The sequence below is a fragment of the Corvus moneduloides genome, chromosome Z, assembly GCF_009650955.1.
Source record: "Corvus moneduloides isolate bCorMon1 chromosome Z, bCorMon1.pri, whole genome shotgun sequence".
Taxonomy (NCBI): Eukaryota; Metazoa; Chordata; class Aves; order Passeriformes; family Corvidae; genus Corvus; species Corvus moneduloides.
The window spans coordinates 17,096,981-17,111,776 of NC_045511.1; the positions used below are offsets into that span (position 1 = coordinate 17,096,981).

At 45.7% G+C, this 14,796-nt stretch overlaps 1 protein-coding gene across 1 annotated transcript; it reads left to right on the forward strand.

Annotated features, from left to right (window-relative positions):
• The first annotated feature begins 3,010 nt into the window (after window positions 1–3,010).
• LOC116438384 (phospholipase A2 inhibitor subunit gamma B-like) lies at window positions 3,011–8,473 on the forward strand. Its single transcript, XM_032097259.1, has 5 exons — window positions 3,011–3,138; window positions 4,200–4,316; window positions 5,780–5,929; window positions 6,072–6,212; window positions 8,091–8,473. The coding sequence occupies exons 1-5, from the start codon at window positions 3,090–3,092 to the stop codon at window positions 8,315–8,317; spliced, it is 684 nt and encodes a 227-aa protein (XP_031953150.1). The 5' UTR covers window positions 3,011–3,089; the 3' UTR covers window positions 8,318–8,473.
• The last annotated feature ends 6,323 nt before the right edge of the window (window positions 8,474–14,796 follow it).

The window sequence follows — 14,796 nt, forward strand, 5'->3', positions numbered from 1 at the left end:
GCTGCCGGGAGGGGAGCCCTTGTCACAGTGCTGCAGTGACTGTGAGGGACGAGGGCTGGCAGCGACAGTGTGCTTGCCTGGTTCCAGGGATCGGTTGGATTTGCCCCTCACCCAGACACATCCTGTCCTTCTGGTTCTTCCTCAAGAGTTTCATCACAGAAAGAGGGTGCTCCTCTTGGCCGCAGCTGATCTCACCACCAGAGGATTTATCCTTAGGTCTGATCTCACTTCTGCTTTTTTAAAGCTGTCATTGTGATTCTGTGTTAGGAATCCTCCCTTTCAATGCCAGTTAGGACTGCACAAGGCTTTCTTCCAGTATCTCCTAGCAGAACTGTGCCCCTCAGTCCTTTCAAACCTTTACTTTCTTTGTCACATTTCTGCCATTTTTCTTTCTTTTTCAGGGCTTTCTGACCTGGGTTCTTCAGCTGTGATGTAAATCGGATATATTATCTTCATGCTTTGAAGACATACCTTTATGTTTGGGCTCTTGGAATGGGAGAAATTAGGTTGTGCCATGAGAGATTTATACTGGATATTAAGAAAATTTTTTCACAGCAAGCACTGGAAGAGGCTGCCCAGGGAAGTTTTGGTGTCACTATGCCTGGAGGTATTTGAAAGATATGTAAATATTTCACTTAGGAACATGGTTTATTGGTGGGCTTCGCAGTATTGGGTTGATGGTTGGACTCAATGATCTTAAAGATCTTTTCCAACCTAAACAATTATTGGATTTTATGAAACCCACTGGAATTTTCTGCTACAATTCTGCAGGACAAATTCACATATATTTTTGTAGATGTTCTAGCCTAGATGGGTGTCTTTCTTCTGCTGATCACCACATAGCATGATAGCATCATCTTCCTTTTGATCTTACCCCTTTTCATCTCCCCTTCCTACCAATACTATTTTCAGGGTTGGATTTTTAACTTTTCTCCTCTCATAGATTTCTCTGACCTCCCCAGCCTCTGTCTCACCTCCCTGAAGAGTGTGACTGCTGTATTATCATCCTTCTCTTCTTCTGGAAATGTGAATACGCTGCAGAAGACAGGCACTTCATGCACACCATGAAATTAAAATATAAGAATCAATTTAGAGAGAATCTTGAGAGAGAGCATCTAATCCATCTCTCAGCCCTGGAGCATGATCCTATCAAGTTAAATAATTCCCTAATAAGTACTGGTCTAGTTTGTTTTCCCAAGCCACCCAGGATGGAGGATCCACACCTTCCCAGGCAATCAGCTTCACTGTTGTCACTGTTTGAAAATTCCCCCAATGCCTAATCTAAGCCTCCTATATCAGTTTTTCCTATCCAGCCCTTTTTTCTGTAGACATATGTGATGGGTGTCCCCTGAGCACGTTTACTGTTTTCACCTTCTCTAATAAATCTTCTTTTCCAGGTCTCTTATTGCTGCAGATTGTGCCTTCTCCTTGCTATGCTTGGTTTCATCTCTAAAAAAGCACATGAAAGGAGCTTCACACCCTCCCTCCATGAGAGGTGGGAAACAGGTGAGTTCTATATAATTCAGTGAGACTAGTGTAGTCATGTTGTTCAGGGAAAGTCCCCCAGGCACTTCAGTAATCATCTTAAATGAAAGGGCATGAAATTAAAATCACCAGAGAGAGTCACATTGTCTCATCTCCCTATCTGTATCTGCAGTCCCATATGTAGCCAAATGGCAGAATCACCCCAACCTAGGTACCCCAAACTGCCTGGGGACATGGTTTTATTCTGTCTGAGGTTTAAGACCATAAGAAATTAATTTTAATCCTGAACAGGCCGCAGTCAGGACTTTGATTTCATTTTAACATATCTACTGTGGCATGAGACTATTTCTAACCTGAAAAAGAATTTCAGGGTGAAGATATAACTCTCCCTTGTTTCCTTGTGATATCAGCTTTATGGACAATGGGGGACTAAAGCCCTCACCCAGTGTGATTCCCATTCTCTTAGCACTTAGCTAAGAAGTGGTCCCACTGGACTACTCAATATACTGGTAAATATCAAAATACCACTGTCCTTTGAAGAGGTTAGTTTCAAATGGGAAGGGGGCTTGTGGGCACTTCAGTTCTTCCTGGCTGTCAATGCAAAAAAAGTCCTGGAAGGTCTGTGTCCAGTATGGTGCAGGACAAGAGGATATCTTCAGGGTAGAGTATGGTTTCAATCAGGCAGCACATCCTGATAAAACCTGCACATGAGACTGGGAACCTGTGAGCCAATGGCAAATTGGTCACTGCTGCTTGTCATTAGCCCATCATGAGATGCCAGGGCATGGAAAACCTGCTATAACCTTACTTAATATGTGACCAGGCTGTCTCAGAGCCACATCAACGCTTTCTCTTTGCTGACTTGGTTTAATTTAAAGCCCAGAAGGACAATAGGATGCTTTCTTATCAACTTCCAAGTGTTTATTATCAAATCCCAAATGCTGGAGTACTGGCATTGCTGCTCTGACATATTCAACCCCAAGAATCCTTGACCGAGCCTGCTCCAAGTTGTGCCTTGGCAGTCATTTTGCAAACTGAAGCTGCACTGTGGCTTGGAGAGGAAGCTCACTGCTCTGACACTGTCTGCTTTCCTGCTGTACTCTGGGCGTGAGAGCCCCTGACGCTATGATGGGAATGATGAGATGGGAAACCAGCCATGAAAAACTCAGCCACAAGGGAATTTCCCGGCTGGTCTTTGCTATACTTTGCTTCTTTGGGCCTAACAGTGAGAACACAACAGGGCTCTTCAAATGGTTTATTCTCCATCATTCATATGGATGGCAGAGGCTGAACAATGCTCAAAGTCTGCACCAGAGACATGCCTAATACCACCAGGAAAGCCAGTCTTACCCCATGGGCTGCTCACTCTGAACAGGGGAAAGACAAACAGCATCACTGGTGTGAAGAAAAAAGGAAAAACCTGCATTTTAAAAGAAAAAGCAAACACTGGTGTTAGTGCTCAGCAGTATATATATTCTTCAGAGAACTTCCCCAACCTCCACTTCCCCAAAACCTCCCCTTTCCTTCCAGTTTATAAAGCCCTCGTGGCACACAGTGCTGTGTTGGGCAAGACTTGGCATCTCCCTGTGCTTACATCCCACAGCATGAGAGTATCCCTTGGACTCAGCTTCCTCCTGGCTTTCCTGGACCCAGGTGAGTTTTCAACTGGGACCTGCGGGGTTATGAGACATGGAAGAGGCTGGGAACGGGATGCTTTGTGTGTGAGGCTATCGCTGCTGTCTGAGCCATAATCCATCTTGGCGGATTGGCACTGCAGAGGGGAGAGGGTGACCAGTCTTGGGGGTCTTTGGTCTTGTGGGCCAACGTGCCCATGTGCTGATGAGGGTGTTGGCATTTACAACGTGAGCCTGCAGTCTGGTTTTCTGTGGTGCTCACAGGTGGTGCAGCCAGGACAGTCATCAGAGTGATTCAGGTTACTCTGAGGCAGCCAGACTTTTGGTCAGCTGAATCAATATCCAGGCTCATTTATTTTACTCATGTCCAGGGTTGTGTGACATTTTAGACATAATCTCAACTCAACTGTCCTTCAGCTCTGCTCCAGAAAAGCGCAGCTGTCTTGGAGGTCTTGGGTCACACCGGCCACTCCAAGTAGATGCCACAGCCACTGCAAGGTGTCTTGTTTGGCACCTGGGTTTAGGGAAGTGACATATGTCCTGGACCTGTTAATCTACATGCTGGACTCTTGTGGGTGTGTGTCATGGAACAGATACTGTTTGTCTTCTGTTGAAATACATGCTATTCCTTTCTAAGTGTTTCCTGCTGACCATCTGATATTCTGGTCTGCTTAAAGTATTACAGCAGGTATCTGGTGAAGTGGTTTCCCCTAATGCCCACAAAGAGATATACGAAGAGATAATGCTTACAAAGGGAGTCTCCAGTTTGTACAGAGTACACTCAGTACCTGCTGGCAGCTCTTATTCCCCAGGCACTCGGGTGCCCTTGTTCACTGCAAAGAGAGAATTTGGGGTCTGTGAATTCAGGGACACTTGAGTGCCTGCCAGGATGAAGGGATTTGTAGGGCTGCTGCCATCAGCAAGTCCAGGAAAACCCTAACACATATTGCACAATGAAATAGGAAAAATAAGAGAAGAGAAATATGGAAAGTGCTGATCAGTGCTGAAATCAAACATCAGCAAAAGGAGAAGTGAGATCCCTTATGACTGCTGCTCAGGAATGTGTCCTCTTCTCCCCAGGGACCTGCCTCCAGTGTGAGATTTGTCACAGCATGGGAAAAAGCTGCTCTGGCCCCATGAAAACCTGCACTGGTGCTGAAGACACCTGTGGCATTATTCTGCATGAGGTCCTAATAGGTAAGACATCCTCTATGTGTGCCAGTGTGGCTTTCAGAGTGAGGCTGGCTGGGGCACTTTTCTCTCTCCCCACTTTTGTCACTGGTAGTATGGTCCATCCTTGGATAATCTGTTCATTTTCCTTTTACTGACAGAGGTCTCAGACATCAGTATAGTCTGGGACAAGAAAAGCTCTTTATTCCTCTATTTTGAGAAGCAGTTTCCTGCTGGGAGGGTTTGATTCTTAGTTGTGGAGGGAGGGACCAAAGCCTCATAGCGGGAGGAGACACTGGCTTTTAATTCTGGCTAAGGTGAATAGTTGAGTCAAGAGGCTGAGAGGCTGAACCATGACCTACACTAAACTACTGACTCTAGTACTGGGGGTGCACTGATGATTTGTGGAGAAAGAAGTGTGCCCATCCTCGAGCAGGGATGGGGACACCATGCAACCATGCCATGCCACCAGGGCTGAGCTATCACTATATCATCGTAATCATCATCATCAATCAGTTTAGGTTGGAAGAAACCTTGAAGATCATCTATTTTCAACCCCCCTGCCCTGGGCAGGGAGAATGTTCCACTAGAACAAGTTGCTCAGAGCCCCATCCAGCCTGGCCTTGAACACTGCCAGAGATGGGAGACATCCACAGCTTCCCTTGGCAACTTGTTCCAGTTTCTCACCACCCTCATTGTCAAGAATTTCTTCTTAATGGAATCTTAATCTACCCTCTTTCAGTCTGAAGCCATTCCCTCTAGTCCTATTAGTCCATGTCCTTGTCAAAAGCCCCTCTCCAGCTCTCTTGGAGCCCTTTAGGCACTGGAAGTTGCTATAAGGTCACCTTGGAGCCTGCTCTTCTCCAAGCTGAACAACCCCAACTCTTTCAGCTTGTCCTCACAGGAGATGTTGTCAATCAGTAACCATGGAAACCGTGGTTGATAAGTCAAAGCTGGTGCTGAGTCCTGACACAGCAGGACACTCAGTTGTGTTAGAGGCATGGCCTCGGTGGTTGCTCAACCTTAGTGATGTGCTTGTTGCCTTTTAGGCTGGAGGCTGGCTCATATCCTACCAGCTTCGTTGTTGGCAGCTCCAGTGCCTGTCTTCTTCTGCTAGTGCACCCTCCCTTCATCCTTCAAGCACCTCAGCAGACTCAATTTAGCTCTTCTGCTCCCCTTTACACCTCTTGGTCTTGGCTGATGGGGTAGACCAGGCTTGCCTGTGCCAAGATACTTGTGGCTGTGATGGACTATGCGCTCTGCAGACCATACACAGGCTGAGCAAGCCTGTGCTGTGGGTCAGAGGCATGTGTCACACCATAATCTCTGCAGATGGGGTGTCCTGGCTCACTGGTGATGCTTCTCAGGGGGTTTAGGGGTCCCTCTCAGGCCCCGGGACAGCTGCCTAGAAGTTGGTACAGGAACTAGCAGGAGGGGAACGGAGTTACTTTGCGTTGAACAACTTGGCACTGCCTTCTACTTCATGACAGGGGGGATGGCCATCTCTTCATCCATCAAGTCCTGCCTGCCAGCCCACATCTGCCACCTTGGCCCTGTCACCGTGAACTATGGGAAGGTGAAAGCAAAGAGCCACTTGGTTTGCTGCACGGGCGATGACTGTCGGACCACCTCTGTGTCATGTAAGCTCTTTTTTTTCCTCATAGCCCATCCCCTCTCTGTCTGATCCATCCCAAGGTTATGCCTTCCAGGCTAAGCCATCACCTGGGTTATTCCCCTCATTCCCTCATTGAAACCAGCTACAGCTCATGTCTTTCATTCCAGTGCCACCAGATAATGATGTGCCCAATGGATACCAGTGTCCTGCCTGCTACAGCGTGGACTCCTTTCAGTGCGGTAATGAAGTCGTAAACTGCACTGGATCTGAAGACCAATGTGTTGACCTTGCTGGTTTAATGAATGCTGGTAACTGCCTTTTATTTGGGGCCGTTTTTCTTCTGCTTGGTAAAACGGGTGAAACTAGCCTAAGATAAAGCACTGCTGACATAAAAATGGGCAAAAGATGTGAAATAAAGAGAGGAAGAGACAAGGAACTTGAAGTTGAAAACTGAGAATTTCAAGATGATCAAAAGGCAGGCTTTGTTTTTCCTTCCTTCTGCCCTATCATGCATGAATAATTGCTGGAATTCCTCATAGCATGGCATAACTGAGACCAAGAGTGGAACTGGTTTCCTGGGGCAATCTGGTACACGGGTGTGTAACAAACCTGACCAAGGCCCTGAACCTGCTGGCCCTAGCTAGGATGTATGAGGGTGAATCTGGATCTAAGCCAGTTGCCAGCTCAGTGGAGGTTCAGATGGAGCTTTGTGGAAACACTGGCTTTCCCATGGGGTAATACCAGCCACTGGGGACAAGACACTGTTGCAGTGGCGCTTCTGCATGAGGAAAGCCAGGGACAAGTCCTTCCCCATGAAGTCCAGCCTTTGAACAGCTCCTTCAGAAATCTTTTTCCCACCTCAGATCCTGTAATTAGAGACAGGAAAGTAGACAGCAATTTTCCTGGTCACTCTCATTTCTGCCCCTGCTACAGGTAAAAGACTTCCACCTTTCATGACAGTCACATCTGTGTTCCACCAGGCAGGAAAAAACCCATGGAAATAAAGGGCAGCAACACCAGCTGTAGAAGCCGATTGAAAAACAATTATCTTGTATATGGTTATATGGATGAAGTTCCTTTGAGTTGATAACATTGCTAGCTGATGATGTGATGCCTGAAGGTCCTTGCTGCAGACTTTATTAATGTGCTGTCCAAACCCTAAATTAGATCATGTTTCACAGAGACAACATGAAGGAAAACAGGAATTTTCTTAGTCACAGCAATGGAAAGAGTGGCAAAATTAATTCAGTGTACCACTGAAATAAAAAATGCTCCTAACTTGTCTTGACTTGATTGATCAGCCTCTGTGAGTGGAAAAGGCCTGTGCAGTGTGATAAACTGTGCAGAGGAAGCAGCAGTGTAGGGCAGCACAGGAAGGTGAGGAGCTAATGAAGTACCTTTACACATTATTTGTATTTGAGATAAAATTGTCTGACAAAGTATTCCAGACCTCCATAACCTACTCAGCAGAGAAACATGAGCAGCATTAGCAAAAGCAAGCAACAGGAGCAAGAATATCTGAACGGGGAGTTAGGCACTCAGCACCTGTTCAGGTCTCCTCCTCTGGGAAATGCTCCAGTGGTGGCAAAGGACAAGTTCAGGTTTCAGTGGGCTTGTCAGTAGGTTTCTCTCTTGGTTTGGCTAAAATCCTATAAAGCCTTTGAGAATTAATTCCTCTTAATAGATGGCTCAGGCTGTATTGTCTTTGAGACTTCTCAGCTCCATGTCAAATCTGACTGAGAGAAAGTCATCCAGTTCGAATGTCATGAGAGGGTCAGAGAGAGGAGGAGACAACGAATACCTGGAGTACTGTTACACAGCCCTGGTTTCTTTAGGAAGCCAAAGTTTGGGCAGAAGAATCTTTTAACATGAGAAAGATAACTACTTAAGAAATTTTCACTTTTTAAATTGAAATACTTAGAAGTTTTGAAAGTCATCTTTATTCAGCAGAAAGAAAGAAGACAAACCTTAAACTGTTTGTATTTGAAGTCAACAAAGATGGCCTTGCTGTTTCCTCACCTTTTTTCAGGGGATGGGAACAGACAGGGCTGGCAGGTTTGGAACCAACTGGATGTAACAAATGGGCAGTTCTTGGATTGGAAATGGGGACTGCACAGGCCAGGGTGGGAATAATGTTGGGGATTCGATCCCCTGATGCATGTATTTCTTGTATTTCCCCTGCATAGGTGGACTGTCTCTGAAAGCTGCCATGAAGGGCTGCACCACCATTTCTGAATGCAGTATGGTAGGAGATGGAAAAAACAGCCTGGGGATGATGGACATAAAGTTGAAACGGTTCCAATGCAGACCCGCTTCTGCTTTGCGCAGTGTGGTGTTTGCTGGGGTTGCCTCTCCACACACAACCATCCTTCCTGTCCTGTCAGGATTCATCTTGGAGAAGGTACTTTTCTGACTCTCAGTAGTGCTGGGTTGAGCAAAACCCACAGCAAACTCCAGCAGTGGTGTGCAACTTAGTCCTGTTCGCTGTAGCTTCTTCTGTATGGGGATTTTGTTTTCTGATTAGCTCTTCTTTTATATTTTCACAGAATAAAGACAGCACTTACACTTATTTTGTTTCCTCCTTTATATAATCTCATTTAAAGCTTCATCAGTTCAATTGTGGTTGGTTTTGTGTTGCATTCTCTCACTGCTTTGTCCACACTGGGACCACATGAGACTGTGTGAGGTCTTCAGACCCTGCACAGGAAGTGGGAGCTCTCAAGACAGCCCTAGAGTCTACATCCACTATCTCAGTATAAGTGGCAACTTACAAAGCCACTTTTCCAGGCTCTGAAAAGGACTGGAGATGAGTTCTTGGGAGGTTCACTCTGAGTAGAAAGGTCACTTGCCCCTTTTTCCATCCCTTGTATCTTATTTGTCTAAGTAGGAGGAGTGCCTCAGCTCAGAGGGCTGCTTGTGCCCCTAGGCAGCTGTGAAATAGTATTTGCTTCGGAGATAAGTTACTGCAATAAGCAACCTGCTTCTGGCAGGAGATTTTCTCCTCATGGTTGTTCTTCTTGCCTTACCAGACACTCTCCCATTTAGTCTTAAGTTTCATGATTATCTGGAATAAATGCTTATGTTGGGAACATTTAATTTCATAAAATAGATAGCTTTCCATGGTGACAGACTGCTGGGAGTCCAACTAATGGGAAGCTTCAGCTCAATGCCTTTTTCTCTTCTGTTGGCGGAACTACACCCACACCTTGTGTAGCCTCCCCACTTCTACATTCGCCACCCCCTGGCTGTTCTGCCCCAGCTACCCCTTGCCTCGTGGGTATTCTTGAGCTTGTATCACAAAAAAAAACACTGAAGAAAAACACCTCATCAGGCAGCACTGCCATACCTGGGAGGTAGTACCTGCTGTAGACTTAAAGATGAAGTGGTGGGAGCTCTGGGAAATGCTGGGGTATACAGTGAAGGAGGGGTGTTAGCAAACTTCAGCATCTTCTTGTGTGTCTGTTCCCAGATGAATGGCCCACTTCTGGAGCAGACTACAGGACTGTTAAGCAAAGTTCATGGTTGTGTCTGCCCCTAATAGCCCCAGCTCACAGTGCAGTGTTTTGGGCATGGAGTTCCCAGGATCAAGCAATGCAATTTCATCTCCTGATTCAATGCTAGGAAAGCCTTGGCTGCTGAAACCAGACCATAAGATGTGGCAGTAGTGAGATGACTATGCCTACATGTGCATGCATGAATGTATATCTGATCAGCTTATAACTTGCGGCAAGGGGACTGAATGTTCTTGTAGTTTTTTTCTCCCCAGAATTTCACTTCTTCCCAAGCAGACTGAAACTCCTTTCTTCCTAGTATTCCCTCCAAATTATTTGGGATAAAATTTCATGTTATCTATTATAATAAAGGGGTGTGTGTTTGAGAGTGAAAATTAATTTTTTGGGGTGGGGAGTGAACTGATAATACAGATTTAATGCAGGGAAAGAGTCTGGTTAGACTCAGTTAATTATTTGCAGAGGCTGTACAATTACAGCACCGACGTTAGAGAAGGAACACAGCTCCGTCTTTGTGGTGTAGCAATACACTGATACTGCAGCGACCCACTCCTTCAGCATTTTTCCAGATCTGATAACATCCTGGAATTAAAAAAATTCTTTATCTATGTAAGTACATTATCCCTGAACACATCTCCTGCATGCTCATGCGGAACATTACATTACATTACTGTCCATGGCACCCCCATGGCAGATCTCGATCCACTTCAATGGCTCAACCTTTCTCTTTCTGTTCATTCCACTCCGACCTGTGATGTTATCAGGATGGAAAAGCTGAATGGATCTGTTCAGCCTGGTCAAGACTTGGGTGATACACATCCAGAGAGCCATGGTGCTGGGGAAGTATTTCAGGGAGGACAAGGTGGAGAGCAGACAGCAATATTTCTGACAAGGGTTTGTGGTGCAGAAAGGAGAAGCAGCTTAATTTGGACCTCTAACTCAGTGTTGTGGCAAACAAAGCTGTTGCAATCTGTGGCTGCATAAATGATGGAGTGACGAGTGGAAACAATCCTGCGTCTTTATGACTTTACCCTTGTGCTTGGTCCTATTCCAGCATCCGCATTTTAAAATGCTGTTACAAATGGAAAACATGAAATAAAATGTCTTATAATGAAAGTCTTCAGGAGCATAAACCTCTGATTTCACTAAAAAGAAAGGCAGATGTTCCTTGTTTACAGGCTATTACCACACTTATGTGGAAATGATAAGATCTTAAAGGGCTCTTCTATACATGGGATTCAGCAATAACCTGACAAAACCAAGGGAGACAAAGCAACACAATCACTGTGCACAGAATGCAGCCATTAGACCAAAGGGTTCATCAGCTTTTGATGTCTGAAATTTAGAATGAATACCTTTCAGAAATGGATGCAGACAGGTTAAAGACAGTTCAGGCAGAGCTGGGAGAAATGGGATAGACTGGAGGAAGGTGATAAGATGGTGAGCCTTCCTGATCTCAAATCTGACTTCTGAGGAGGGAAGTGATGCTGAAGTGTGTTCAGTATGTCCCTGGTGATGCCAATTTACCAAACCAAATCAAGCAATGGCATCTTGGTATCTTGAGCAAGGAGTGATGAATGATCAACACTTGCCTCTCAGTATCTGCAGGGTGTGACAGCAGAGCTGGGGGCATGTCCAGAGATCCCCTGTGAAGCAGCCACTCTGGGGAACACGGGAAGCCCCCCTGCTCACAGGGTTTAATTGAGGCTATGCAGCAAGCAGCAGCCCTTGAGGTCATGGGCATGTTGGGGAGGGGCAAGGAGAGACGTAGCCAAAACCCACCACTGTGAGGAATTACTCCTGCTGATTTTAATGGGCTCTGAAACAGGCCTTAGACACCAAACTGGGTTGTTTCCATCTGCAGCTTCTCCTTATAATATATACAAACCCTACTCCTACACAGACGTTGCACATGCAGACATGTAAATACCAGAGCCTCCCTTAGATCTTGCAGATACTTTAGCCACCAGAGACACAGACACTCACGGCTCTGCATGGTTAAAGCTGCCTTCCTCACCCTCAATACCCACCATGTCAACAACAGCCTTGATCTCCTCCTTTGTATAGCCAAGAGGGCTCAGACCACTGTCTTTGTTTCCCAGTCAGTGGAAAATTGACCATGTCCTGCCATTCCCTCTCTCTCCTCTGAAGTTTTGGTTCTTTCCCAAAATGCTGAGCCAGCCAGAAAGCCTGGTGGCAGACAGAAAACCTGTAGGAGATCTGAAACAGGGAGATGGACATGCAGGAATTTTGCTCAACAGGCTGGTGATTTTGTAGGGTGGAGGGAAGGTGGGGATTTGAGCTGTCATTTGGTGGACACAGTCCTGTGCTCTGTGGGTTGACTGGAAAGGAGCAGAGCAGGAGAAGTTAGGGAGAAGGGGCTGCATCTCTGTGCAGCCATGCACTATGCAAGGCAGTTCTTATCAGATACTAAAACCTCTTGGCTCCTTCTTCCCAGCATACCTGGCTAGGGATGTTTTTTCTCTTTTTTTCTCACATTTTGGGAAGTATTCCTGTCCTCAGCAGTTTCACACCCAGAGCTCAGGACACCAGGACCCGGTTTATCTGACCAGAGCTTGGCCTGGGGTTGTATTTGCAGAGGAATGCAAAACTTTTTCCTTTTTTTTTTTTTTTTTTTTTTTTAGTTTTTTTAAAAAATATAATGACTATGTTTCCCATAAGGAAGTTTTTCCAGTACCCTGGGCTAGCAGGTTCAGTCGGTATTTTGGGTCTCACACTTCTTCAAAGGCAGAGTGAAGACAAATGGGGAGTGAACAAGCAGGCTTTATTCCAGACAGGAACATGTGTCCTGCTGCATACCAGAGACATAATTTTTTCCACCTCTTTTGGGAAAGTATAGTTGGGTCTTGAGCCATCTGACCAAATCTGGACTTCTGCAAAGGGTAATTGTCTGCATCTGAACACGTATTGAATTGCCGGGATGGCTGCATCAGTACTGCTCTTGGAGATGAGCTTCTAATTAAACTGCACATTCCCATTTGCACTGTGAGATGCACCACTGGCAGAGGCATCTCCTCCCCCAGACACAAAGTGTTGGGTGGGAAGGATCCCAGCCCGAGGGTGATGTATTTTCTCTGGAGAATGTATTTTATCTCAAAGTTGTGTAGCACAGAGAGCAAATGCTCCCCAGGTCAGGAATAGGACAACCTTGTGTCAAAGCCCTCATGGTCTCACCTCCTAACTCCTTGGACACCTCTACTGCATGAAAATGTGCTGTTGCCAAATTTTCACAGTATTTTCCCTTCTCTGTTTTGCAATTGTGAAGAACAGCGTTTAGTACCCACCTCTATTGCTGACACATGGAAGAAGCACCTCTCCCTTCCTATACATACCTGAACTGTGGCAGACTGTCTTAGGATCAGAGAATTGTTTAGGTTGGAAAAGACCTCTAGGATCACTGAGTCCTCTTGTGTATGAGGGAATGAAACCAAAACTTACCCCTGAACCTAACTTGAAATCACCTCATAAATCACTCCAAGCAGCTGTACTTGTAAGGCTGACCAGTTACTAGGGCAAGAGCTGATGTACAGGTGGCTTGATATTAGGATGCTGCCACTGCAGGCACAGTTGTTTGGTTTTCAGATGTCACAGATAGAAGGAAGGGAAGGTTTCTTTCCACAGTTCACTGCCTCCCATAGTCACACCTCACGTCAGGTTTCATGTCCAGGGAATAAAATCTTGAGCATCCTGCCCAGAAACTTGTGTTGCGCAGTGATGGATTCAGATTTTATCCTCAGAAGAATCTGGTAGGGAATATCAGATCATATCACTCTTTCCAAACAGGATTCTGCTGGAGAACTCCTGGGATGGTGTGGCCTGCTAGAGAAAACCTGAAAACTATTGGCAGATGATTTCCAAAGGAGGAGCTGGTTGCAGGTATTGGGCTCTGTGCAGGCTGAAGGGACCTCTGAGGTTACAACTCCAGGAAACTACAAAGCCTCTTGTCGTGCCCAGATGAGGAGGATCCATTTCATAGTTGGATTCAAAGAGGGTGGTGCAATATGGGAAGTAGCTTGTCACAGCCTGTGCAGAAAGTCTGATGGGAAAGTTGGATTCAGTGCAGGAGCTCTGGAGACATGGGTGTTGTAGCAGGTAGTGTTGCAGGATGCTGAGCTACAGGATCAGTGAGAGGCTCAAGGTATGCTTAAGAAGTCAGGTTTTTCATAAGTGATTAAGTTCCCACACAATATGTCTGTAAAAGGATGGGTTTAAGATGTTTTAATTAGTTCAATTCCCTCCTTTTTCTTTATTGTGTTGCAGAGTCCATGACTGAGTACTTGCATACAGTGACAGTGGTCTGACACACAGTTTTGCTGGATGGAAATTTTTGAGATGTGTGATTCAGTCTCCTTGGTCTAAGACTGTAGCTTGTGTCTTGTGCTCTCAGACCTCTATGGTTCACTCAAGAAATTTGCAGACATGAGCATGGGAAACTTTTTTTCCTAAAAGGGGAGATGAAGTTGTTATTCTTTGCATAAATGCATATTGTTTGCAAAAGGGGCACTGTAAGAAATTAATTATAGTGTTACAAGATCCTTCAGCTTACAGGAAGTGATGATCATAATGCCACTTATGTGCTAGAGTTGCTATAAGCTGCCAAAACTGCTAACAAGCACCGTGAGCCAAGAATGGCCCCAGACTGAATGCACATGGTGCTTAGGACACTAAGGACCTGTGGGAAATATAAAAGCCATAGAATTATAAATCACAGATTCATTAAGGCTGGAAAAGCCCTTCAAGACCATCAAGTCCAACCTTTGAACTGAACACCACCACACCCACTAAACCATGTCATGGAGTGCCGTGTCTACTTCTACTGTACCTGGCAAGTAGACCTGGTCACTGACCAACACCATTCGAGAGTTATCAAGTAATTAACCAGTATCATTCCCCATTTCCAGCTGCTCTTCCTTCAACTTTTGTGCAGAAACTCCTGCCTGTGGACTCTGTTCCCCTTGCCTGGTGGGAAAGGTGGAGGGGTAAGCTGTGACAGGCAGATGTGGAAACTCCCTGTTTGCATTTTCATGGCTGATATTCAGCCCCTGCAGAAAATCCAGACAGTCTGGACCAAATCCAGACTGTGCATGTGGCATATGTCTTTCTCCATCTTTTTTCATGAAGAAATTTTGGTGTTTCATGACTAGTTAAGCAGCAAGTGTGGTGCCTCAGACTGTGCAGAGGGAGACTTTCAAGCTGTTTAGGACAGTCTTGAGCAGGAGAAGGGGAAGGACTGGTGGGGGATCAGAAGTTACTAGACTCTATGACGCACATTCCCTGTACACATCCACGCTCTCCCATGCCTCCATCTGTGCTGGTTGTGGCAGTTCCTCTCTCTGCAGCCCATCTGCAGCATATGAGGAAC

What these genes read in the sequence shown, in the direction of transcription:
- LOC116438384 (XM_032097259.1), top strand. Translation starts at nt 3,090, where the DNA reads ATGAGAGTATCCCTTGGACTCAGCTTCCTCCTGGCTTTCCTGGACCCA. An exon ending in TCGGACCACCTCTGTGTCAT is followed by an intron (nt 5,930 to 6,071) that starts GTAAGCTCTTTT and finishes CTTTCATTCCAG; the next exon opens with TGCCACCAGATAATGATGTG. An exon ending in TGCTGGTTTAATGAATGCTG is followed by an intron (nt 6,213 to 8,090) that starts GTAACTGCCTTT and finishes TCCCCTGCATAG; the next exon opens with GTGGACTGTCTCTGAAAGCT.